General features: G+C 32.8%; 1 protein-coding gene across 2 annotated transcripts in view; it reads right to left on the bottom strand.

The window, feature by feature from the left end:
- Positions 1-9,344: 9,344 nt before the first annotated feature.
- Positions 9,345-27,635, bottom strand: part of U2SURP (U2 snRNP associated SURP domain containing) — a 45,932-nt gene continuing 27,641 nt past the window's right edge. For both annotated transcript variants that reach the window (XM_006917452.3, XM_006917453.3), the window contains exons 18-28: positions 27,233-27,312; positions 26,253-26,340; positions 24,543-24,665; positions 23,283-23,439; positions 22,433-22,528; positions 21,665-21,731; positions 17,777-17,936; positions 15,653-15,763; positions 13,256-13,374; positions 11,909-12,085; positions 9,345-10,713 (exon numbers count right to left, since the gene is read on the bottom strand). In XM_006917452.3, the coding sequence (XP_006917514.1) occupies positions 10,575-10,713; positions 11,909-12,085; positions 13,256-13,374; positions 15,653-15,763; positions 17,777-17,936; positions 21,665-21,731; positions 22,433-22,528; positions 23,283-23,439; positions 24,543-24,665; positions 26,253-26,340; positions 27,233-27,312 (1,317 nt within the window). In that variant the 3' untranslated portion in view covers positions 9,345-10,574. The remainder of the gene's footprint in view (positions 10,714-11,908; positions 12,086-13,255; positions 13,375-15,652; positions 15,764-17,776; positions 17,937-21,664; positions 21,732-22,432; positions 22,529-23,282; positions 23,440-24,542; positions 24,666-26,252; positions 26,341-27,232; positions 27,313-27,635) is intronic.

Raw genomic sequence — 27,635 nt, 5'->3', positions numbered from 1 at the left:
ATTGATTTTTTATGTACCGGAAATGTCTCCCTTTCCCTCTCTCCTAATCCTCATTCTGTAACACAACCACACCTGTTTCACATACATGAAAAACTAACCTCGTAACATTATACATGAAAAAATTGAAAACAGCTAAAGTTACCCAAACACTTATATTTATGTTATATAATTTCTAAATAGTATAAAATCATAACTTTTTAAAAAATTGAGTTACAGTGAATTTATATTGGGAATCTTTGGCCTTTTGCCTCAGCTGTCAAAGGAAATCAGTGTGCATCTAGGGACACGACTACCACTCAAAATGGCTTATGCATTTCTTCAGATGACTAGACCTCATTCATCTCCATAGCCTGCCAAAATCACCTTTGCTTTATAGATTCCAGAAATCTTCCCAGCTGCAAGCAAGTCGTTTCGTCCAATCAGAACTACTTTTTAAAACAGTATGCCACAAACTCCCAATGCTGGCAAATGTGTCGTGAAATACCTATTCTCCAACATTACAGAGTCTAAAACAGTTTATTTTGGGAAAGTTGGCAACGCGCATCACATAAGCCATAAAATATTTACAATAATTATAAATTTACATTTAAAATAATTCCACATCTAGGAATAATCTAAAAACTTTTTTAAAGAATGTAAACTAAAATGTAGTGATGTTCATCGCAGCATTATTTACAATAGAAAAAAGTGGAAACCACCCAAATTTTTAACAGGGACTTAGCGAACTATAGTAAATGATTGTAGCCATTAAAGTTATTTTCTAGAAGTTTGTAACTTGGAAAGCTATGTCCATCAAGTGCCCTCTTCCTGGAATCCAAACCTCCAGAAGGACAAAGGCTAAAAAAAGTTAGAGCTGTGATTCTTCCTGGGAGGCCTGGCCAGACTGCCCACTGCTGTGATTCTGGCTCCCTCCACCTGCTGCTATCTCATATTCTGATTTCTACATTTGGCTTCCCAGCTGCACTGTCAATTCTGAGTCTCCATAGGCTTCCACTGAATTCCTTCTTGCTTAATTTAGTTATAAATGGCCCCTATTATGTCCACCAAAAGACCGTGAGACCCTGACACACCTAACCAACCCATTAATCAGATCACCAAACTGAAAAATAAAGTTGCCCAACCACAGTTTGAAAGAGCTTTCCAAAGTAGGTTCAGTGGAACTTTTAATTTTGAGAAATAAGGTCTCTTGCCTGGGGATACATAGTACATATTCAAGGTTCTGAAAAGTATTGCCACAAAGAAGCCTCGAGTTTCCCAACTTACTTGACTTTTTCCAAGTAACACCTATTAACACCCTGCAGTGTAGTAGGTAGTAGAGTGGTGAGAAGCAGTGAACTAAAGATATGAAAGAATACTTATGTAGTCTATACAATTTATAACTTCCCCATATACCAGCCCAGAAGCAACAGGGGTGCTATGTCCTTTCCAGTTAGATCTGTTTAAGCATCAAGTGAATTTAATCTTAAGGTGAACATTTAGCCTCTGTCGGGGGAAAGGTCCAAGAAAATAAGAGGGGGAATCACTTATCGAGTTGTTATGTGCTTAGGACTAGATACTTACATGATCCCAGTTCATCTTCACAGCCAAGAACTTCCTCACTGGTTTCCCTGCTTCTCTTCTTGCCCCCTCTCCCATTTTCTCCGCTCAGTGGCCAGTGATATCTGAAACTACTCCATTTTCTTGTTTAAAACTATTAAGTTCTACTTAACCTCATTTCATGTTACACCTTCCTTTCCTCACTGCACTCGACCAACACTGCTTTCCATTCTCCAACACACCAACACACCCTTCAAACATCCATACTTGCAGCTCCTTTTTCCTGGAGTACTCAGTGTCCTATAGCCAGCTCCACCTTATTACTCAGGTCTTAGCTTAAACATCACTACCATTGTGAGGCCTTCTTGATTACCTTAAGAGGTAACCCTCATCCACTTTCTGTATCACAAGGGGATTTTTTAGTACATTTTACCATCTGAAATTATCTTGTTCAATTTTGTCTGGCTCCTCATATTAGTACGTAAATTCCATGACAAAGGATCACCAGACTGTCCTATTCATCATCATATATCCCAGCACCTAGAACAGTGCCTAGTGCATAGATGCTCAACTTATTCATGAACCTTGTAATGTGGATGGCATACCCATGTTGTAGATTAGGAAATGGGATCAAAATGCCTCCTGTTAAGCAACCTGACCAAAGCCTCAAAGCCAAGAAGTGGTTGGAACCCATCCTTTTCAATAGTGGAAGGCTGAAGGGAGTCTCTGGGTCTTTGGAGTCCAGGTATTATGTTGAATCGTTGGTCAAGTCCTGTTAGGCCATAGAATATGAAGAGCTAGGTTTTCAAAGAACCACTCGGCTTTTGTGACCTTTCTGCCTATCAAGATCTATAGAAACTAATCCAGATTTATTAAGATGGTCATGATCAGAAATTCATCTTTAGAAATCGCATTCCACCCAAAATATCCAAAGAGCTCTAAGGTCTTGAGATTTGATAACTAGACTCATTCATACATGAAATTATGGAACTGATTACATCTAATATTTCATGCCCCTGCCCATCTTTCTTCTTACATTAAGCAGTGTTTTGACCAAAGTAATTACAAATTAATCAGAGAGAAATATCATTTTAGCCAAGATCAGATAGTTTATCATATTTATCTTGTCTGCAACACATTCTGCAAGGAAAGAAAGGCTTCAGAGAAAGTGGTGAATGGAAAAAAAAAGTGCTACAATACAATGAGAAGAACAAGGCAAGTCCTCTATTTTCTCCAAAAGTACATATTCTCCTCCATTTTCATCAAAAGGATCTGTTTCAACAGAGGTAAACCATCTTCCACACAGACATGAGGTGCTCTGCAAGGTCCTTAAGGGCCTTTGGGTCCCCAATGAGTGCATGTAAGGACACATCAAGATAAATTGACAAAAGGCCAAAGTCTAGGATAAAAGAGAAGTAGGTATTACACTCATGCATTAAAAATAGCTTGAAGGCTTTTTCCCAAGTTACATAAGGACATATGAGGTACAAAGGAAGCTATGAAGTGGTGATCTGTGTGGCTAAGTACTTTGAAATCATTGTGATAGGCTATGGCACTTGAACAGAAGCACTTGGCTTCACTGGATAGGACAATATCAGAACATGTGCCAGGATCGTTAATCATGAAGAATTTTATAAGTTTACAAGATAAACTGTTCTAGAAATACTCTAAACATATCTAGATAGTTGAATTCTTCAACTTATCATGAATGACATTATAAACTGTGAAATAAACAGTAGACATAGTAATTCTTTATCTTAGTATCAAACCTTTCTCTCATTCTTCATACATTGTTAGTTGTGGTTTTATTATATAATTGTCGAAATAAAGAATACACTATTTCATCACAAAATACATGCAAATAAAAAATACTGGGAGAGGTTTTGACAAGTTCTATATCAGTCAGGAGAACAAACAAGTAAAAAAATCATTCTCTACTTAAAGACCTTCTCTAACATATGCCTCTGTTTAAGTAAGATTGAGCATGCTTTTAGGATAATCAATTTAGAATTAAACCAGTATTTTTAGATGTTGGTACCTATTGAGTACTTGAGTGGTAGTTCTGCTATATATATATATATATACACATACATACATACGTACATACATACATACATTTGGCACAGAGCTTCACATGTTGCAGATTTTCTGGGGAGGAAACATTCTTAAAATAAGATAGGATATACTAGAAGATGAGGATAAGTACCCTGTGAAATACATAAGCTACACATGTGATCTTGAAATTAAAATTTGAAATTCACATTAGCTATATGTTATTGTGAATGGAGAATATAAAGTTAAAAAAATCCAATTAGGACAGCTGTTGGTTTTTGCTACCTCCCTACACTCCATGAGGGAGTTTATTCTCCCAGAAATAGTTTGACAAATTCTTTATTAAAATGTTAGCAAGGCCAAAAACCAACTGAAAAGCATTGTCCTAAAAGTTCTCAATAAATTGTTCATACCCAATAGCCACTGCAGTGCAATAAAACAAAATATTCTGGGGAAAAAAAAAATCATCTAATACAACTATTTAGCTGCTAATCTAGTGTCAATGTATAGTGAGGTGCTTATTCTTTTCAATCTCAGTTTTAGCTATTTAATGTTTTTAATTGAAATTTTGGTTTTGTTCTTCCAAATTCATATCTGTGCAGTTTTTAGAACTCCAAAGAGATTTACAAATATCCTGAGGACATTACTAGAAAGCCATTATTTCTGAGTAGAATATAAAGTGTAATTTCCTTTTCAAATTCTATATAGTTTCAGCTCTCCATTCTAAAAGTAGTTTTAGGGTACAGTTCTCATTTCTGCATAATCTGGAAATACAAACTATAACGTTCAAATACACACAAAATACAAGAATTCAATTACACTCACATTAACCCTCTTTTTAGTCTTCTCTCAGGATACTGTTCTCTGTCCATTCATTTTGTGAAAAATCGCACATTGCTGCTCAGCTCTGATAATTTGTATAGATTTTTCTTTTTTACTTTGAACTTGGGACAAAATATCCAGTGCTTCATCATATTTCATTCTACTCTCCAGGCTCTTTCCACATATATCCTATTTAAGCTGTTTACATTTAGATTTTCCTTTATGGGCTTCCTTTCAGGAACTTTGGTTAACAGAATTCTACAATAATAAATGACAAGCAATAAAACGTATTTTTTAAAATCCACTTAATAAAACTTTTTCTCAAAGGAAATTAAGAATTAAATGTCATCTAGAAGACTGGGACAGATTATGAAGTGATATTCATTGTGCAATAAACCAACAATGTCTCCAAGTGTAAGTCTGTAAAATCTGTTAACCAACTACAAATCAAGGACAAGAAAATATCTTTTAAAGGTACCAGTCTTAAGGAATTGTAGTCACTCTTTGATTTAGTTAAAAGATGTTCCCATCATTAGTTTTCAGGAATACTGAATGTCTGATTTTAAATACCACTGTATGACAACTATGTACCAGTGATTTACATGATTTCTTCCTTACAATAAACACATAAGGTTATTCACCCATTTTATAGGCAAGAAAATAAGGTTCCAAAAGATCACACACAATGGGAAAGAGCTGGTATTCATGTCCAAATATGACTCCACAGCAAAATGAATATTTAACCCAAACACTAAGTGTGCTAAATGCCAAAATTTTTATCAGGCAATAAAGCTAAAAAAGCAATTAGTCATTAATAGTAATATACAATTTAAAATCACACAGCTTGCCTTGAAAGTATATTTTGTACCCCGCGTTATGAAGTGTTGAGATTAACTTGCATCATACATAAACATTAAAGAGAATACAGCATAAAAAGTGATAAAAATGGTAAAGTTATGTGGAGTAGTTGGGATATACATTTGGTATTTTGTTTTGAAGTTTTCACTCAAAAAATACGAATGTGCCATTCAGGGTAAATTGTTCTCACATTCTTTAAAGAAATATAGAAACTTTAAAGAAAAAGTAGGATTTAAAAAAGAACCAATGCACACGTTCCCACATGGATGAATCTTGAGAGCATTATGCTAAGTGAAATAAATCAGTCATAAAAAGACAAATACTATGTGATTCTACTTATTTGAGATAGTCAAACTCACAGATAGTAAAATGGAGGTTGCCATGGGTAGAGGGAAAGGGGGAAAAGGGGATTTAATACAGTGGTCCCCAACCTTTTTGGCACCAGGGACCGGTGCTTCTGTGAGAATCTAATGACTGATGATCTGAGGTGGAGCTGAGGTGGTGATGCTAGCGCTGGGAAGCGTCTGCAAATACACATGAAGCTAAGCTTTGCTCGCTCACCGGCCACTCACTTCCTATGTGGCCTGGTTCCTAACAGGTACCAATCCATGACCCGGGGGTTGGGGAACCCTGGTTTAACAAAGTTTCAATTTTTTAAGGTGAAAAGTTGTGGACATTGGTTGCACAACAATGTGAATACACCTAACACCTAAAAATGGTTAAGATAGCAAATTGTTATATTTTTATCACAATTAAAAATAAAAATGTTTAAAGGAACCAATTAATTACTTTTAATGTGATAATGATACTGTTGTTATGCTTTAAAACAAAACATTTAGAGATACATACTAATAGGTTGATATTTGCAGGCTGGTATTAACAAATAAATGTTCATTCTACAATTCTATGTTTGAAAATTTCCTCTAAGAAATAAAACAGAAAAAATAACTCTTCAAAAGGGAGGAAACCATTAAGAAAATAAAATTTCCTAATCAAGAGAATCTATCATGGAAGTATTTTATTGTAGTTTAAACATGTAAAATGTACTAATATTTTAGCTATAACTAGTAAAGTGACATCACTTATTTCACTTAAGAGAAAGCTTCCAAAAACTAGATATGGTTTATCAGGCTTGCATTAGAAAAACTATATGGAGAAAATTACATGAACAGTCTAAAGTTTGCTATGAAAACAACATATTTTTATTAAAGTAATTAAAAGTCAAAGAACAACAACAAAAGGGAAATTCCACAACTTTTGTTTGTAACTATATAATCTTTATGTAGAAAAACTATAAAGTGACAGTCTGGAAAGCAGTTCCACAATAAACTTAATCCTTACATCAAGGATGTAACTAAATTATGGACTCAGTTCACCCAAAAGAAATTGTCTTGCTGGAGAATATTTCAACTGAGCTGGTTTCAACTATATTATTCTCATTTCTGAAAAGTGTCTTTCCTGATATTTCAAATCACCAGAGATAAAATGTACAAGAGCCTGTTGAAGTAAAAAGATAAATCACAAATACTCCAAGCACAATTACATGTGAAAATGGATGAGTACATTTTATCTGTAGATCTACAAAACTATATAAATAACCAATTATACATATAACCCATTTACACCAAAGCTCCATGAGGTGGTACTGAATAAACACTGAGGGATTGAATTTTCAATAACGGAACATGGCTCACTCTGAACAGCAGCACATTCCCACCTTTTAGTCTATCATCACAGCACTTCCCCTAGGATTTATATTTGTGTATTACCTAAGTCCTGGGAAGCTGATTAACAAAAATAAAGAAAAAACCCAAAAGGGTAATGAATTAAACACTCCCAAAACTCTATTCTACAAGATGCCTGTGAAATATGAAGAAACCAAGTTCTCTGTGAGTTTTTACAGTCACTAGGTGCCTTCATTAGTATCTGCACTGAATTTTCCATAATCAGCTTTTCCATTAAAATATGAGTAAAACAACAAAGAAAAAAAGCTTTTACTTCTTAAATGTACAGTCTTAGAAAAGTGGTACTTTTTTTAAACAACTTTCTCTGCTAAAGAAATCACACTGTTGTGGTCATCTGAATAGGTTAAGTCACTTTAGCAATACAGATTAATTTGCTCTCATTTATAATAATCAAAACAATTAACTATTATCATGGCTATATAAGTTTTCAGAACTTACACCACCGTGGAGGCAAATGTGTACAGAATATTTCTAATAAACCTAAATTAACCATGATTGGAATTTCTTAAAAATATTCTCAAGTGCTCAAGAATATTAAAGTTGGGGGGGGGGGAATACAGAAGTCATAAGAGATAAGCAAGTATCTCCTCCAAGACTCTTTAATTAGGATTGAAAGTCTCAGAGTAGGCCCACAAAAATGGTCTGCAATAAAGAAAAATTAGTTCGGTATATAATAATTTCTGCAAACTTTAGCAGAAAAGAACATTCTGAGCCAAATAAGAGCATTCTTTTAGGTCAGGGCTTTTTGTTTAGTTCTTTAACCTCTAACTTCTCGACACGTTATAGTTCAGAAATACCCATACGTTTACTAACAGTAAATAAGAAAATAGTGTCAAAAAAAATTAACAAACATGATTCTTTCAATCACAGGTCTCTCTGTAAGAAACAGACCACCACTTATTTACTTTCTCTCACCTGTAGAAGAGGGAGATTAGATGGTATTAACCTGGTAAGGAATCTCTGTTTATAAATGTTAGGTTAGAGGGTAGGGTTCGCACCACGCCCTTTATAAAAAGAGTTGATAACAGAGAATTTCCTCTTATATGTAGCTATGGCAGAGGATAGTAATCGTCTATCACAGAGCTGTAAAAGGGCATTTCCTGTAACTACAAGGTCCTGCCTTTGAGCTTTGTAGTCAACCTGTAGAAATTCTGCTATCCAATTAAGTGTTCTTTAGATAGGAAACGGATGAATAATATGCTATTATTAAACTATGGTAAAATATCTACCCCCTGACTATTCACCAATTTCTGATCCTGTTAAACCTTTATAGAATCCATGGAGAATTAAACAGGCTTACTCTAGATATTTTCTCATTACGTAAAACTGGAAATAACCTATCTAACCATATCATTTGCAATTCCAGAAAGAAAAAAAAATCCAATACAATCTAATACACACATTGACAAACTTCACAGAACATATTCATCAAACCTAAGCAATCCCCACCCATCCACCCAAAATAAAGCCAGTCTTACTTACTCCACTGTAAGAGAAACAATGTTTGCTGTATCTAAATCCAGAATTAAAGATGTGCTAAATTCCATTGCAGTGGAAAATATACTACAAATAAGCACCCAGAACTGATGTTAACAATTTCTATTCACTCCTGCTTCTCTGGGATATTTTTTTAAAAGAGAAGTAAGTATTCCTTGCAACTTGACTGGCAAAATCATTACCTGACTAATTACTTCTAAGGCTAGATAAGAAAGAATGATGGAATACCCAAATCACCAGCAACTCAATGTTATTATTTTTGCAAAGAAAAGTAATTATATAAAATTCCATTCTCCCAGGCAATGAATTAGGGAGAAAAATATGTAACTTCAAAAATGGCTCTATTTGTAGGTTTTTCAAAAACAGCACCAAATGTTCCATGTTTAATTATTTTGAGCAACTTTTAGAAATTAACATTTTCTAACAATATGGACAAACGCAAGAGTGAACAAAAAAGGATAACTTTTAAGCAATATTACAGGTTGATAAGAACCACTAAGGAAAATAATCTGATTGGCTCATATCTAAAGCTATTGTAGGTATAGCCAGTTTAAAAGTAGCATGCCTCAAAGCTCAGCTAATATACCTAACTTCTCAAAATCAAGGTACAGATGATTTTATTTTGTGACTAGGAAAGATCAAGTAAAACAATTTGAAAAGATATTTTCATATAGCAAAGATTATCTTCAAAAAGCACACTAACTCAAAACCTATTATTAGAATAGTTTTCTACTCTATTAAGGCGGGGGGGGGGCAGGGAGGGGGACATCAAACCACAGTATAGTGCCTAAATGAAAAAATGAAAGCTAGATTCGCAAATAGTAGTAGTGTCAATTCAAATCCACATAACCCTTTATTACATCATATGTATAGCAATATTATGATCAACATTATACAAAGTTTCTTATTTCTTCCTCATACTGCAGCAATTTTTATTCCTATTATGTAACAGATCTCAACTCTGCAAATAGTTTAAATCAAATTTCTGCACCTTGAATTTACAAACCATTGGATGTTAGGTTTCCTGAAAACTATTTTATCTTTAAATTTTAAAGTTAAAGCTAAAACTAAATTCTTTTTAAAACAAAACAAAAAACTAAGGTGCTTTAAACAGAACCTTGCAGAAATATACTAATAGCAGTGTTTGAAAGACAGCCTACAGTGGACGATAAAAGGACAACTATCAAACAAAAAATTCTATGGTCAACTCTTGTTAGAAAACTTCTTTTATAAATAAACTTCTTTCATGATAGAAGATGAAATCAAAAGATGGAGATTTAATTTTTCCCTAATAATAAATAGTTGATTAGGACATAGGTTGAGCGTATTGAAATCATATTGTTCCTTTCAAAAAAGAAAAAATATTTTAGCCAGGCATTCCATTAACAAAACACTGTGCCACATTCACCTAGTCTTTTGATCTCCGGGTATTAGTATTACCCAAGAGAACCTCGTCGAAGAAACTCGTTGGCAATCCGACCAAACAGGAGTCTAAGGTCCCTTAATTTTGACAGTCATATTAGTAAATATAAAACTTTAGCTACTTGAACAATGGAGCTTGTAAAGTGCATTAGGTATAGAAACACAACAGAAGTGCTAAACTCAGTAGGATTTTAAGGGACTTGTCACCAACAGGGCAAAAAAACAACATTATAGTTTTCTGTTCAGATTTTATTTGAAATCTAATTCAAATTGTCAAAGCTACAAAAAGGGGGAAGACATCTGTATTATTTTTGCTAAGTCACAACATCCTAAAACAAAATACTACTACTGCCAGCAGATCCATTATACACATTTCTGATGAAATTCATTAGCACAATAAAAATTTCATCTTGAGAAACAGCCACAACGAAAAGTAATTTATACAATATAAAACAATGACAGGTCTACAGATGCAGTTACTCATGAGTTTACACATGCATTCACAACAAATAAACAAAAACCCCAGGAATGCTCTTTCATTTGACTTTTTGTTTTGTTTTTTTGTTTTTTTAAAAAAACAGACCGTTCAGGCACAAAACAAAATTGCATTTCCAATAAGTGACAGCATCTTAAAAATTTATGTCAGTGTTTGTTTTTCTTTGACTTTTTATGAGACCTGTGTGGAGATCGGGACTGGGATCTGGATTTCTTCCCTGATTTTTTAGGGGATCTAGACCGTGATCGCCTAGACCTTTTAGGTGTCCTTGAACCAGATGGTGATCTGAGGAAACAAACAAAAACAGTTTATCAAAGTACTCATGTGACCAAAAACTGACTATCCTTAAATTATCTAAAATGAGTTTTAATGGAGCACAACGAAAGTCACTGAAATAAAAAAGGTTGTTAACTTCCAAAATTTATACTCTGCCTACGATATGTGTACACACACACACACACACACACACACGAATTTTGAACTTCCTATTCACTGAATTAGTGATCAACGATGGTGCATTTGCTTAAAAAGACAGATTCTTGAGCGTTACCACACTACTCCATTGAAAAAAAACCTTAAGAGGTAAGGACTGTGAATTTGTATTTTTAACAAGTTCCCCAAATTGTTGACAGACTCCAAAAGTTGAACCTCTAAATATACAAGTTGAAGTTCAAAATGGCACCTAATATCATTTACAAAATTTTGAAAACATGGCAGCTTTGTAGCCTATCTTCTTGTGGGGAAAAGCATCAACTACTGCATATCATTCAAGGGAATCGTTTAAGGCAGCATAATTGTCTAAGTGCTATTCATGAAGATTATTAAAACAAATAAATGCATGCACACACACATATGCACACACACACATGCAAGTGCCATTTAGAAAAGGAGAAAGTTATCTATTTTATAAAGATTTTACTAAAAAGTTACAATAATAAAGTTTTAGGATATAAAGCAGTTTTAGCTCTCAGGAAAATTCTTCTATGAGACCAGATAAATAAAACATTGTCTGAACCACTTTTCTGGAACTACAAGGAAAAAAGTAAACAACACACAAAATTACACACTGAAGCAATGTTATTTATTTCCACAAGTCTCTACCCAAGATCTTGCTATTAAGATTGCTGGGGGGTGGTGGAAGGGATGTATTTTTCTTTCAGCCTTGACAAAAATCAAAGAATATTCTATCGAAACTAAAGAACAGAATGAAAAGTAAAGCAGCTACACCTATTCCATAGGAAACACTGGATATAATGTTTAAAATTCTTGGCTCGTCTTTACTTATTGGAAGCTGCCTTATGTTTCAGTCATAAGGAGACTGGCATAGGGAGGTGGGAAGGCATAATCTAAAATGAAAGTATGTCTCTCTGGTTTTCTAAAATCTTTTAAAAAATGGCTACCAACCAAATTATTTTCAAAAGCTGGTGGAATGACAAAGAAATTGGTATTTGAAATATTGCAAAAAATGGCTTGCATTTACCTTTTGGCCTTTTTGCTAACATCTCTAGGAGAATCTTTGTGAGATGACCTGGACCGTGAGCTCTCTTTATGAGATCTTTCTGAACGCTCTGATCGCTCCGATTTTGGTGATGGGGATTTCACTCGTCTACCACTGCTACTGCGAGATGGGCTAGGGGATGTACTGTGTCGCCTTTTCCTATGGAACAAAGCCCCAAAAACATTCCATAAGTGAATAAAGGATCCTTCTACTAAATTAGCTATTGTAAGTCCTACCAGTTTAGACTTTATTTTCACTAATCTTATTAATATTATTTTCCAACATTCAAAGCCCTTTATACCAAGAACAATTAAATCTTAAACACAAGTGGATCAAGACAAAAACTGAATTCAACTAAGTTGGATTTTCTTTTGCTATAAGAGAGATTGCTGGGACAATGGACAAAATTTCATTAAAGTCTCTGATTAGGTAAATTTTTTTAATGTCAATTTCCCAATCTTGAAATTTTTATTGTTAAATGTAAGAAAAAGGGACATCATGTTGGCAAGTTACTCTTAAATGGCTGGGGGATAGGGGAAATGAGAAAAAGAAAATAAGGCAAAAGTCGAAATATTTTAACATCTGAGGAACATGGGTCAAGGATATCTGGATATTCTTTATACTATACTTGCAACTTTTCTGTAAATCTGAAATTACATCAAAATAATAATAATAAAGCAAAAAACCAACAGATTTATTATTTAACCAACTAGTATAACTATGTTATTTGTAACTATCTGTAGAGTAACTAAACCAGAATTTTTTTATTTGCATTCACTTGGTTTTTATTAGGAAAACCTGTTCTACTGATTGAAGTGATTTTGTCTACTAAATCAGAGATTTGGGACTATAAAAGTAGGAAATAACTAAGAGAAAAATGATTTTTATCAGAATAAAGACAAAGTGAGAACCAAGTCCTTACAGTCTATGTACACAATCTCCTTTCGAGATAGGACTAGAAGACTCAAGTTTACCGGTACAAGTTCAGCAAAGAAGAAATGCTTCTTCTGTTGGAGGCAACAAGAAAGGTCTAACGAGCTGTTGAGTTATTTAAGCCTTAGGTCTGATATCTAATATGGTAACTGAATTCTTGCACTGAACTAAGGCTAAGTAAGGTACCATATGAACCATATAAAGGGATAATGTTCCAGTTAACTAAGCCAAATGCCAACTCACTGTCCCAGCTAATTGCCTCCTGTAGACAGGAGCTGAATGTTTATCATGAAAAGAATACTTTTCTACTTTGCTGGAATTGGTGATGAAAATATAAAACACTACATCATTCTAAGTCCTGAAACCAGAACACGTATTAAATAAAAAATGTTATACCTTTCTTTTCTTGTTGGAGTACACTCATCTTTTTCCTTCTTGTCTTTGGAACGAGATTCCAATTTTTCTTTATCCTTCTTATCTCTTTCTCGTTCTCTTTCTAATTCTTTCTCTTTCTCCTGTTGTTTTTTTTTAAAGAAAGAATATTTAGTCATTAAAAATACCAATCTGGGTTAATCTCATTTATGTAAAATTATTTTCTCTTCTAGTTAACTGTTTTGTAAATCACTACTAAAGGTATAATGCCATTTTTTAAAAAATACCAGCTCTTCCAGGAAAACTAGTCATTTCTTCTACTTAATCCTGAATAGTAATACCAGCGACAGCAGCTATACATTCACTGAGTGCTTACCACAGACCAAGTAATTACTAAACAACTTTTCATATCAGGTAATCCTTTAAAACACCCATAGGAATAGTACTATTATCTTCATTCTAGAGATAAAAAATAAAACTCAGAAAGGGTCATAGGTCAGGATTTAATAAGTTCAAGCTCTAGAGCCAAGGCTCATAACAACTACCTAGATTGCTGTTGCTCCACCACAAAAACTGGGAAACGCTAACAATATACTGACTATGCCATCTCAGACTACAATAAAAGTCAGTAGTGATTCTAATTGTACAGCAAAGTGACAATCAAAAGAGAGCTATTACCAAAGCAAGAGGCTAAAAAGGAGAAATAGTTATTCACAATAATCATCAATCAGAAAATCTTATTAGTGAGAAACAAGTACCAATTGTATTGGAAATTTTAAATCCCAATGTACGAAAGTACAAACTGACTATGTGACTATACAATTATATAAACCAGAAAAATAACTTATTTGCTTATCTCCAGCTGCTACAATTGCTACTTCTCACTTGAAATTAGGATTTCTGTTGATTATATAATTAAAGGAGTAGTTATAGACAATGAACTCACAAAGCCAACTTAGCTCTTCATTAATAAGAATTTAATTTCTCTATGATTTGTATGAATTGAGAAAGCTACCTGATAACTGATAAAAAGCCTATACCAGATGTTGGCTAACATTTTCGATATAGAGCCTGATGGTAAATATTTTCTGCTTTGTGGGCCATACAGTCTCTGTCAAACGTATTCAATTCTGCCACTATAGTCCAAAAGTCATCATAGATAATATATAAGTGAAGGGGCATGGCTGTGTTCCATAAGTTTATTTACAAATATGAGGTGATGGCCACAGTATGGTGATCCCTGGTATACACCTTCAAGAAACATGCCCTCTTCTCCAACTGCAATCATGGAATGCAAGGAGAGTAAGACGGTAATACTTGTTTTACTACCATCAGGACCAATAAGCATCTCAAAATATAGTCTTCCATGAAGATCAAACATCTGTCACCACCTCCAAAGGGATTCAAAGGGTATATATACATAGCATCTTTTTAAAAAATCTCATTTACCGTTTTCTAAAAATTAAAAATTAAAAATGATGCTGAGGAAACTGCCTTACTCCGGTGATCTACATAGGGTGTATTTTCCTGATTGATTGTCTTACAAGAATCAAACTAGTACTTTAACTTAACTATTTTAAACATTTTAATTCAATAATAAAGTGTAACAGTAGCTATTAACTCACAATGCTGCAAAATTGGGACTAACAACCCAGTTTCACAAAGAAAAAAGCAGGCTTTAGTGACTTGCCTAAAAGGGTACAGTATAGAATGATACCAGGAATCCACAGGTCTGTGCAACATCAAAGTTGCTTTATCATACTGTTGCTCCCATCACCATTAATAGCTTCGCAGTGACTGTAATATCCCTTCTAGCTTTTTCTTATTTCTCTTTCTAGATGCTCTTTTTTATAATGAGTCAAGATACAGCAGTCCCAATAAAATTCCTGAGTTCTTTCAACAATTATCATGTGGGCCTCCTTGTCCAAAATTCTCTATATATACCTACATTTTTTTTATGTACAAAAATATCAGGTCCCTCAAAAGCTGAGAATTCACCAATGAGGTATTCTATCACCTTCAGTTCCTCCTTGAAAACAGAGTCCTAAATGAACTTCCTAAACCCTAATTCTAACTTTTTGCCTCTGTGCCATTTCTTATGGTTGCTAGTGTCTCATTGTCACAAATACTCTTTCTATAGTGTCTTCCAATCTGAAAGCATACTCTTAGCAGGATTTTCTAGGCCATAGGTAGTATCCAGAATAAAACAGTACATTGTGGCCCTAACCCTTTTCCTAGTTGAAATAATTATAAAACATCAAATTTCAAATATTCCTAATTGTCTACCAGTATCCAGCATTTACACATAAAAGGATATAATTTGAAATATACTTTTCCTTCATATACCAATATACCAGAATTCCAGGTAGTCAAACAAATAACTTTGGAAAATGAATATTATTGCGTATACTTATTCCTTACTCGTTGAAGAAGTTTATCTCTGTAGTGTTCTACTTGCTCCTGAAAGCTCTGGCCTGGTTTCTTAGGTCTTTTTCCAGATTCCAATTCATCCTGAAACTTCATAACTTTGAGCTGTGAAATAAGATATTTTTATAATAAGTTTTTCTCATCACTATAGCTTCTCAAGCACTTCTTTGTTCTTCTTTTTAAAAATTCTTTTCTTTGAAAAGTGTGTAAAAAAGAAAAATACAGCAAAGTAGTAACTGATACTCAGTCAAAATATAACATCAACATAAAACTCCTTTCTCTAAAGGTCACTTATCAAACAAATTTAACTATGCAAAATTTTCAAGTAAACAAGCATGAATATCCATGTTCTCTGCACAGCCATATATGATGACTCAAAAACCATGAACTACGGTTCGTGCCCTTAATAACTTATTATCTCAACACAATAACAATGAACTTAGCATCTGATTCCCCAAAGATCTACATTTTAAAACTAGAATTTGGTTCATAGTCTAAGCCCAAAAGGATTAAGCTGTTGAGAGGTAGGCACCACGAAAGCAAGAGAAACAATCGCTGAGCATCTCGCAAAGAAAGGGGAGGTCAGATTATCAAAGAGCACATATAGTATGAAAATGCATGTATATAAGGTGTGTGTACATACATGTATGTCACATATATACAAATACAGTATAAAAATAATAATGTTCATAAAAACTATTCAAATTAACAAAAAGTTAAATTACAGTTTTCTTCTCTTTTAAGCCAATAAGGAAATAGAACATTTAAGAATGATCAGTCTGTTTTGGCATTTTAACCAGATAACTTCAGTTATCAAGAAAATATATTTTTATTGAACTCAATCTTAATGTTTCTACTCCAATAGTCCCATCAGGTCAGTAAGGCAGAGTTCAATAAGGTTGGCAGGAGTTTGAGAGTTAAGAAGGGGAATGTGCAGCTTGAAAAGGGTCAGCACGTATGTTTACTGACATACATCACCTTATTTCCTAAAAATTTTATAAACAATATAATAATATATCCCAGGAAAAATGAATCGACTCTCCATGTACAATTAACACCATACTGATTCTGCATAAGGTTAAAAGAAAATGTTTTCTCTGTTAACTTTTTGGCCTGGTGATATCTGAGAAAAGGTGTACCAGAACGGGTACCAGTGCAACAGTGAGAAGGTGGAGAAGTGGAAATAAGATAACTAATGTGGTAGATATTATCAGTTAATAAGAGGAATAGTCCTGACACATAGTAGGCATTCAAACTGTTAAATGAACAGAGTATTAAAATTAAATCTCATGTACACTTTTAGATTCTGGGCTGATTGCTACACTATTGCTAACATTTAAAGGGAATGTTTCATCACCTTGGGGCAAGGAACTGAAAAGTTTCCATTATAAAACTCTTCCCTCTATGACATGTCTGAATACCTTTGGTAATAGAGGCATTAAAAGAGAAGGGATAGAGGGAGGAAAAAGTGTGCTTGAGATAGTATGTACTTTCCCATAAGTTTTTTCTCTTCTTATTGTTAAGCCCCACTTAATGTCTACTCTCTCCCTATTACTAAAGGGTACAGGTACTTAAAATTAGGCTCCTAAAATAAAATGTACACATACTCGAACATGTGAGAATGTTAAATTTTTTTGTTAAATAACTATGAACACTCAAAATGTAATGGATTTCATAATGCCAGATAGAATCTATTCATTAGAATCAATATCTTCAGAGGATCTCCTATGTGCCAGGCACTGGAGAATAATAAACAAAAAATAGACACAGTCCTCTCCCCTAGTGGAAATCACAGCCTAGTGAGGAATACAGACATTAAACAAACAGCAAGCAAGGAAAAAAAAAAAACAAAAAAACATAATACACATATGACAATACGTGTAAAATCACAACAGAGATAAATAGGGAGAAGTAAGCAAATCCAAAAGAGTTAAGAAAAGGATACCAGGAAAGAAGAGATGCTTAGACTAAAAGGGCTGAAGAAAGTCAACTGGTATAATGATTTGTAAGCAGAGAGGAAACAGGATATACCAAGGTATGATGCCAAGAGGGAGCCTAGTTCAGCGGAAAAAGTGAAAGGCCAGTGTGGTGTAGTTTAAACTTCACTGCAATACTAACCTCGATTTCACGAAGTTTAGCTCGTTTTTCTTCACTCATTTCAGAGTACTTAGAAAACTTGGACTCGGTTATTTCTTCTTTGATTGGATTAGAGTACAAATGATGTTCTTCGGATTTGGAACTTTGAGTATCTTCTTCATCTTCACTTTCTTCTTCTTGACTTTGGAAATAAGCAAAATATATTGTATGTCAAGGCAGCAAAAAGAAAGTTACATTTTATAGTCTGGCTCAACTGTCTTATAGCTTAAATAAGGTTAGCAAAACATAAGAGGGCAATTCATCACTAAAACATTTTTTACAAAATATTTGATCAAATAATATAGATAACTTTATAAAACTCTTATGTTTCCTCCATAGAAAAAGTTTGCGTTTCACCATAATCATAATTTTTAAAATTCTGCTTATGTTAATATTATGCGTGCCTTTCATTTTGCAACAAACCTTCCTTGTAGCAGTTAAATAAAATAATTGATGAGTTTTACATATTTCACAGTTCAGAGTGATTTCATAAAGCTTAATGTTTAAAAAGCCAAATGTTTACCCTTCCTTCAGAACCTAAAAACTAGGAAATACATGAGTATGAGACACAGAGTTGCTATGAAACAATCAATGCAGCACTGATTAGCAGTTAACCCTAGGAATAAAGCAATGTATAAGTTTTAAATATCAGCACATACTAGTAGTCATGTCATTGATTCTGAAAGTTGTACTGGTTCTATATAAGAGAAAAATGAAAAACTAAGTGACTATCATGAGTAGGGATGCAAAAAAGAAAAAGTCTCCTTTTCTTCCAGACATGATCTAATGGAAACAGAAAGGCAGGCAACTGTGTAAAGTTGGTCATCATGCTGCTATAAGATTAACAACATGTCTTTGAAGCGCAAAGAATGAAGGGGCTTAAAAAAACATTGTGTGTTCTGGGACTGGGCTCTGTTGTGTGTGTATGTTATATCTAGGCAAAACAAGTCATCTGTGTACAAACTCAGAATGTTCATATATATATAAATAAAATTCCTTACAAACAATATTGACTGTGATACTAATATTACTGGCATAGCCTAGAAAATATGCCATTTCTCTTTAATATTTGAGCCTACAAGCCCTTATATGCTGGTATTTGGGTACTAAATACATTCTACTATAAATAGGAGTCCTTAGTATATATGTGTAAAACTATTCATAATAATGTAAAAACAGTTATAACCAAAATCTTTCCAAATAAAAATTTAATTATTTTGGAGTCTGATAATAATACACACCAAATGAGAAAATTTTAAGCAAGGCAGATTAAAAAATAAAGTGCTGGCAATTCAGAATCGGAAATGACATGATACTAAAATAAGATCATGCTACTTTTTAATTTCTCATCCAAAAGTCCTTTCCAGAACATTACTCAAATGTTTCATAAGCTTTATACTCTGAATCCATAAATCATTAGTACCACCTAAAGATACAACTCAACATAACACTTAGGTAGGGAGAACAGTTAAAATCATCTTTAAAAAATTATATTCTTTTTGGAAATAAACCAAATTTTCATTTCTCATTTTTGTCAGAAACTTCCAAAATGCAGTTTTTAGTTAATTTTTTAAAACACAAGAATTTCTTGTTTTATGGTGCATAAAATTTTTACAAGTGTTTCAGATGCTTTTAAATAAACTATCTGTGTATGTGTGTATGTATAAATGCAGATGTTTACTGAAGGACTATTCTGAAAAGGGTCAATCGATAAGGATGTGACACAGTTAATTAAATTGTAATAGCTATATCATGGAAATCGCTTAACCAATTCCAGTCTATTATTTACTTTTTTTTTTTTTTGCAATTTCAAATATTACTTGGTAAACATCCTTGTGCACTTATCTAAATGCTTGTTTTCAATCACAGATTAATACAGAGTAGATATATATGTAGAGACTGACATGGAATAACACCCATGACACACGAGATTGAAAACTGTGGATCACAGATTAGTATGTACAGTGTTATATAATTTAAATAGATATGCATGCTATTACATATACAGAGAATATATTTAGATAGCTAGACACTAAATATTAACATTATTAATATTTTTTAAATGAACTACACTACACTTCAATAATTTAAAATCTATAAATACTTTACAATTGCTATTTTAATTTTTCAAGGCCTGAGCAGTATGTTCTAATTGGTTTCGACTTCAGCACTAAGTTACCAATTCTAGGTTCAGATCTCATCACAGCTTCATTTTGCTCTTCTTTTAAAGAGATGGAAATTCAAGACTCTAAATTCATATAGAATTCATTACAAATTTAGTTAAATTACTATTTAGAACTTTTCTCCAAAGCATTCGTAGTGCTATTTATTTTTTAAATCACATTTCTGTCACAAATGTAATAATTACTAGTTTCAAAAAGCAGCTCCTTAGTAAAAAGGCATTTTGGATTCAGCCACTAGAGAGCAGTAGTGAGACACAGGAGAATTTCAAGGATTAGAAAGTTATATGTGAAAGTATTTTCCTTGCTTTGTACTTTCAGAAAAATTTTATGTTATTATTTATTTAGAGCTCCTAGGAAAAAAATCAAAAATATAAATTATATTTTCAGTGACCCATGCTTTAGTGTAAGAATGTATGATTTACTGTCAACACTAAAACGCATTCACGTTTCAAACGTTAACACAAATATCAAATTTATGCAAAAAAATTAATACAAAACCATCTGAACAGTATTTGAGTACTGCAATGGCTTTTCTACCCTATCTTTCCTCTAAATTAATTATTTTATAAGTACACATACTCATTTTTAAGCAGTGATTCTATAATGGTGAGCTACACTTATTAAATGTTATGAAATGATGACATTATAGATATAAAAATGGTTAAGAAAACCATTGTTTTAAAGTAAATGGAAATGTTCACAATTCCTGTACTTCTAAACAGCCTCAGATAGTTATTTCTATCAGCAAACCTATTTTGTAAACATTCTGTCATAACCATTGCTTACTTGTTCCGATCGCACCAATGTTTCTGGAAAGACATCATCACTGTGGCCATCTTTCCCTCATCAACTTTTCCTCAAATTGTTTTCACAAATGCTGATCAATCTCATTTCCTTAACAATCTAAATGCTACTAACACCTATTTATTAAATCCATACAAATGTCCAAATTGTGTTGGGACGCAAAGGTCCCTTTGTTTACTCTCCCATTTGAGAATAAAAGAACAAAGATTAAAAAACAAGCAAACAAAAAGACCCGTTTTGTGTTCCTGACACCATCTCTTCATCTATTTAAAAAAATTAACTTCCTTTGCAATTATTTAGAAAGGTGTCAAGTGCTCCAATACTAACTTGCAGGAGAATTTGGGAGCAGGGATTCCTAAAATTATATTCATTGTTAAATGCAAAAACAATTTTGGGGTGATTATCAAAGAGCAAAAAATTCAAAACTATAATCTCTATATAAATTTTTTTTCTTTTTAATCTTAGTTATTCTGAGGTTTTTACATTTATATAACATCATGGAATGGTCATAATGCAGTATGTTATTTTTTAGCAATGTATAATCTAAGTATAACTTTCCCATTCACATTTTAATAATCATTTAGTGAAGCCAAAACAATATTTGATGACAAAGATCTGAAATAAATGCAGGTGACCACTTAGTAACTATAACCTAGTATACAAAAATAAACTCAAAAGCAAAGTGAAACCAAATGCAGCAAGACCAGAAACCAAAAGCTCTTTATTCATTGGAAAAACAATGGAGAACTAAAAATGATCCTTGTGACAATTTTTTTAACAGTGAAATTTTCCTCTTCCCTATTATTTCAAGAATACCTCTTAATGAAAAAAAGGAGCATATATGCAATGAGAGACTGAGTGTATTCAAAACTTAGATTCTTACTTTTGATTTTCTTCTTCTTCTGATTCTTCATGCTGGTCAAATAACTCCCATTTAGAAGTTGTCACAGCTGAATGGAAGGGGGGAGTAGAGGGTGGGAGAAAGATGTAATTCCATAAGGTAAATTAGCATTTCACAGTAGTAAAGTAGAAGTGCAGCTTTAGAATTGAAATTTTATATTACAGAAGTTATCTGTGTTTATTCTTTGAATAGTCATTTCTACGTGCTACATCTATTTCCTTCCTTACACCTACACTATAATTTTATTAAAATTCATGAAGTAACAAATAATGTTATCCTTATTTCTGTGCTAGATGGTTTAGATTTCATTAGAACCTAAAAATTTAACTATTACAGATTATAAGTACTAGGATACATGAACAAGTATTAAAAGTAGATCTCAACTCCATCTAATACGTCAAGCAGTGTCAGAGGGTCAAAGTTTGGCATCTCTGAAACTGATCTCTAAGTAAGATTTTCAAATAGGTACAGCTTTCCCATCTATCTTTTTTTACTGAAATGCCTTAACCTGAAAGGTTTTTAGTGATTTCTCTAATTTACTCTCAAAGCATCCAAACTGAAAAATCTAAGAAAATTATAACAGCAATCACCATGAAAACTTAGCCACCAGACCTAATTATGGTAACACTGAGTCTTAAGGTTGAAACATTCTAAAACATAAAAGGAAAACATACACATAAACACACACCAACAATTAATTTTAAGTACTCAATTTTTTAAAGCTCAGTATTTATTGTGCTTTTTACTCACCCTGTGCTTCCAATTCAGATTCATCTACCGCTTCCCATTTTGATGGGGCGACTTTAAATATAGGCTCATTTTTCTTTGAGTCTTCAGTTGCATCCACTATAGAGGAAAGATAAGCCATTATCCCTGACTTTTAGAGGATGATCTAAAGAGTTCATGGGAATCACTATATTATTAAAAAGTAAAATTAAGCCACACATGTACTAATAATTCTAGTGTCAAGAACAAAGATTATGACTGATCCAATTCTCTGCATCTGAGGTCCAATTTTTAAATAGTATGTAAATCAACTCAGAACATACAGGTTATTATTATTTCAAGCAAATGGAGAAGTAAAAAAGTCTTTAATACTTTTACCTAATTATTTTTAAACTACAGAATTCACATATTGTTCAATATTTTAACATATAATTTAAATGTACTTAAGATTGTGTATAATTCCTATTTCCAAAAATGATTTTAGGCAGCTATGAAAACTGAAACTATTAGTTAGGAAAACTAATAATAAAAACAGAACTGATAAAACCAGGCACCTGGGATTATGAATACAACTGAACACAAAATTTGCCTGACAATTAAGATAAAAAAAGAAACTTCTTAATATTATAAATGGTTGACCATCCTTACAAAGAAATATGACCCCCCCCCAAAAAAAAACCCTTTTTATTGGCACAGTTAAATGTGCTACTGGGTATCTGAATTTAAAAAGCCAGAAATAAAAAAACAGAATAACGTTAATGACTGACACCTTAATCAGAAATTATGACCTTTTCCATATAAACTTGTGTGAAAATCAAATTGTTCTGAATCAAACTTACTAGCTAGATTTAATCAGTTTGAAATTTGTACTTACAAGGCACTCCATCAAGATCATCATCAAAACTCTTTATAGGGACCCCATCGAGATCATCAATGGGAGTAGCATCAATAGGAATTCCATCCACATCTTCTAGAGGTGCACCATCCAGCTCTTCCTCAATGGGGGCACCATCGAGGTCATCTGGTACATCCTATAGAAACAAACATTCTATAGTAATATTTTCTTTTATTTGCTGAAGTCACATTGCTACAGATTAATTTGCAATCCATACAAATTAACCGGCTAGATACCCACATTCCCAGGCACAATATCGAGACATGATAATATAATATTTTATCATCCATTCTGACAAATAAGTAGTCATAAGTAAATTATTTATCAAATACTTACCAAGTGCTTATTGATGCCAGGTACCATGTGAGGCACTGAGGATACAATGATAAGCAAAAAAACAAGCCTGGTGCCTTGGTCCCTCCTGTCAGAGTTTAGTATAATTTTTTTTGTGTGTATTTAGGGGTGGGAGGGGGTGGGGGAATCAGATAATCACAACAATATACATATAACTGCAACTAGGATGACTGCTACAAGTAGGTACATCATACTATTAGGGTATATAATAAATAGATATATATAATAAGTAGGTTTCACCTAAAGAGATCAGAGTAGTCTCTCTGAAGCTATGTTTAAACTGAAGTCTGCAAAATCTCAGGTAAAAGCAGAGACATTCCAGAAAGAGGGAAAAATATGTACAAAGGCCTATGGTAGAAGGAAATACTGCACATTTAAGAAACTGAAACAAGGACTATGTGGTTGGAACAGAAAGGCCAATTAGGAGGATCTTTTAAGAGTGAAAGTTAAAATATGATAGTTGGATTAGGATTACAGAAACAAAGATAAAGGATTTAAAAAACTATTGAGATAAAAAGCAACTATCATTGTGGTACATCTTTTCACGTACATATTTACTTATATAGTTATCTTTAATGAAATGAAATCATGCTATATAAATTGCTCTATTACTTGCTTTTTTCTACTAATATAAATCTTCTCATGTCATCAAATAAAAAAAAGTCGCCAATTTTCACATAAGTATACAAAAGAGAATTTCTCTTACACATAATTTCAAACTCCTAGGCTCCAGTAATTCCAGCAACAAAAATCCACTATTTAGTGGTAAAGAATTTTAAGTATTTTTCACAAAGAAATGTTACTTGCATCTATAACACATTACACCTCCAGTGTATCCCCGGAAATAAATTTTAAAATAATCAGAGGAATAAACTGAGTGCCTACCTCTGTCTCCTTTTCTTCAATAATATTTACAAGCCCTAAGAATATATTTTGTAATTTGATCAAAAATGGTTCTGGATAAATTGCCCAATCTTCCCATGCTCTGAAGCAGGTCATTACTCGTTGCTAAATAAAAAGGAAAAAGACAACAAATTACTAGCTAGGACAATATATCTCCAACTTCATCTAATGAGAATGACTATCACAATTTGCTTAATTTTCTTTAAACCGACATAACTTTATAAAAGTTAAAAGAATAACTATCATTACCATGTTTTCAAAAAATCGATGTTACTTTTCAGTTAAAAGGAAAAACTCAAATATAATGAAAAAGACAGTAACTGTTTGCCCTTGACCACCTAAGATCAATGTCCCATATACCACTATTGGTGCACAAGACGCCACGTTCTGGGAAACAGTGATAAAAGCTTGGTATCAGGGTAGCCAAGTTTTGACCTAAATTCCTTATGGTACAATGAAGTACTTCCTAATTCTGGCTAATACTTTTCTCCGTCCCATCCCTAAACTTTTCTATATAAATTCTGACTTGTGGTCAAAACTTAAGGTCAAAAAATTTTTGAGTGGAGTTGTTTGTTTGAACCTCCTAAATGGTGAGGGTCACTGAGCATCTTCCCGAACTAAAAAATTTCCATAACAAAAAAATCTTCTCATAAAAGTATATCTATTTATTTAATTATAAGGTATTTTGTTTGGCTGTCCTCAACATTGGTTTACAACTGAAGAAGTTATAAAAATTAATAACTGCATATACTTTATAAACATGAATAAAATGTATGTTCCTAATCTAGCTAAATTATAAGTCATGTGCTGCCTAACTGGGATACATTCTGAGAAATGCATCATTAAGGGACTTAATCATTATACAAACATTATGAAGTCACTTACACAAATCTAGAATAGGCTATATGAAATAGCCTATTGCTCCTAGGCTACAGGTCTTTACAGCATGTTACTGTACAAAGTAATGTGAGATTAAATCATGCACAAGAGAAATGCAATCAGGAGATTTACGAGGCTGATGGATAACAAAACATACTATTTTACGGCAAAAGTGTTTTTAGTAGTAAGTAGAAAGAAAACACTTTAAAATAACGACAAAAGTATAGTACAATAAATACATAAACCAGTAACAGTCATTGATTATCATTATCAAGTATTATGGACTATACATAATTGTACATGCTATACTTTTATACAACTGACAGCATAGTAGGTTTGTTTATACCAGCATCACCACAAACTTATGAGAATGTGTTGTGCTATACAATATTATGATGGCTATCAATCACTAGGTGATAGAATTTTCCAGCTCCATTATAATCTTACAGGACCATGCCACATATGTGGGCCATCATTTACCAAAACATCATTATACAGTGCATGACTGAATACCACTACAAAACAAGTGATATTCTGAACATATTTTGTGAAGAGAATATTTAAAACATTTAAATAAAACACTTAAAACTAAAACAAACACTTGACAAAGTAACACTGGGTAACATTTTAAATTTGGGGGCATTTTTTGATACTGAAAGTAAAATTGCAGTAAATTTTAGAACAATAATTTATGAAACTTGAAAGTTATATCTTGCACTTGTCTTAAGTAGTTTTCTAGCCCTCCAATGTGCTTCCCAGGCCCTAGCTCTCATAAATAACACTAAGGCAAATATAATAAAACAATAAACATACCTTAAAGTTTTCGGACTGTAAATGGCCTTGAATTGTACGATAGGTAGCATTGAGGTCTGAAAATATCTGACATAACTTTGTTTCAAAACTGAAATTCAAATAATATATTTTTTACAATATGTTTAAAAATCACTATCCATTTCAGCATGCTAGCCAATGAAGCCCATCCCAGAGTTAAAAACTTATAAACTAATCAAGTAATTCTTTAAAATTCAAGAACTAAGTATTTAAACTCAAACTATAACTGAGCTGCTTTACCTATGATTCTGAATTTTTTTCCTGCAAAATCCCCACGAGTCTTAAGTAATAGATCCCTTGATTAAACAGGAACTTTACATCTAGGATACTTTGAGCCATCTACTCTGATCTCTTTGTTTTATAAGATAGCAAGTGGAAAAGTTAAGTGACTTGCCAAAGGCAAAAAATAAAAATAAAAAAGCTAACAGCAGAGTTCAGATTAGGGCTCTCATCTCCAAATTTTCCCTACTAGAGAAAAGGAACTCCAGAGAACTAAGGAAGAGTTACATATTAATTACAGTAGAGCAACACAATTTACTACTGCATACAAAAACATAAGCAATGAACTACAACCAATACAATGATGATCAGAAGAGAACATAGAGATTCCAGTTAATGCTCTGCCTCTGGTTCCTTCATGTTTGCCATTATTTCTATTGTTTCAGCTTATTTATTATACGAATAACTAAATTTGCATTAAAAGTAAAGTTTTTTAACTTTCTATATGTCCTCTTATCAAGTTAATCAAGAAACTTAAAAACTTTTAAAAACCTGGTAATTTATCTTAAAGTGGTTTACTTCAATAAATGCAATCTGACTTTTTAAGAAAACTTGGACTATGAAGAAATTAAAATTATTTCTTATTCCTGGAGGGTGTTAATTAACAAAACAATCCTCTTTTCTGAACTCCTTACCCTTAAATATTTTATTTCAGGAATATCAATTTACATCATTATACTTACAATTTTCTATAATATGAAGCATTGGCAACTTTGGCAGAAGAGTTGTACAAAACATCAGAAACCAAATATAATCTGGCAATCTAAAATACCAAAAGATAACATAAAACCAATTAAAAATAAAACCATCAGCAAACAATGTATCTAGAAAAATATTCTATACTGAATATTTTTGGAATCAGCATTAGGCTACTATTTAGCTCTAATTTAATAATCACAACTAATTAGAATAGTTGTAAGAAATTCAACATCACGACAACCATGACTTTGGCAGTGATAATTTGGCAGTGATAATTTGTAACTCATTTCCATTTCAACCTGTTAGTAACTTGTGTCAAGTAACATAATAATACTACATGGGAAAGATTTCTTCAGTCAAGATCTTGAGGCAAAAAAGAAACCAATT

This window comes from Pteropus alecto, unplaced genomic scaffold, assembly GCF_000325575.1.
Source record: "Pteropus alecto unplaced genomic scaffold, ASM32557v1 scaffold75, whole genome shotgun sequence".
Taxonomy (NCBI): Eukaryota; Metazoa; Chordata; class Mammalia; order Chiroptera; family Pteropodidae; genus Pteropus; species Pteropus alecto.
The sequence above is the reverse complement of the archived record's forward strand: the minus strand, read 5'-3'. Positions and strand labels throughout refer to the sequence as shown.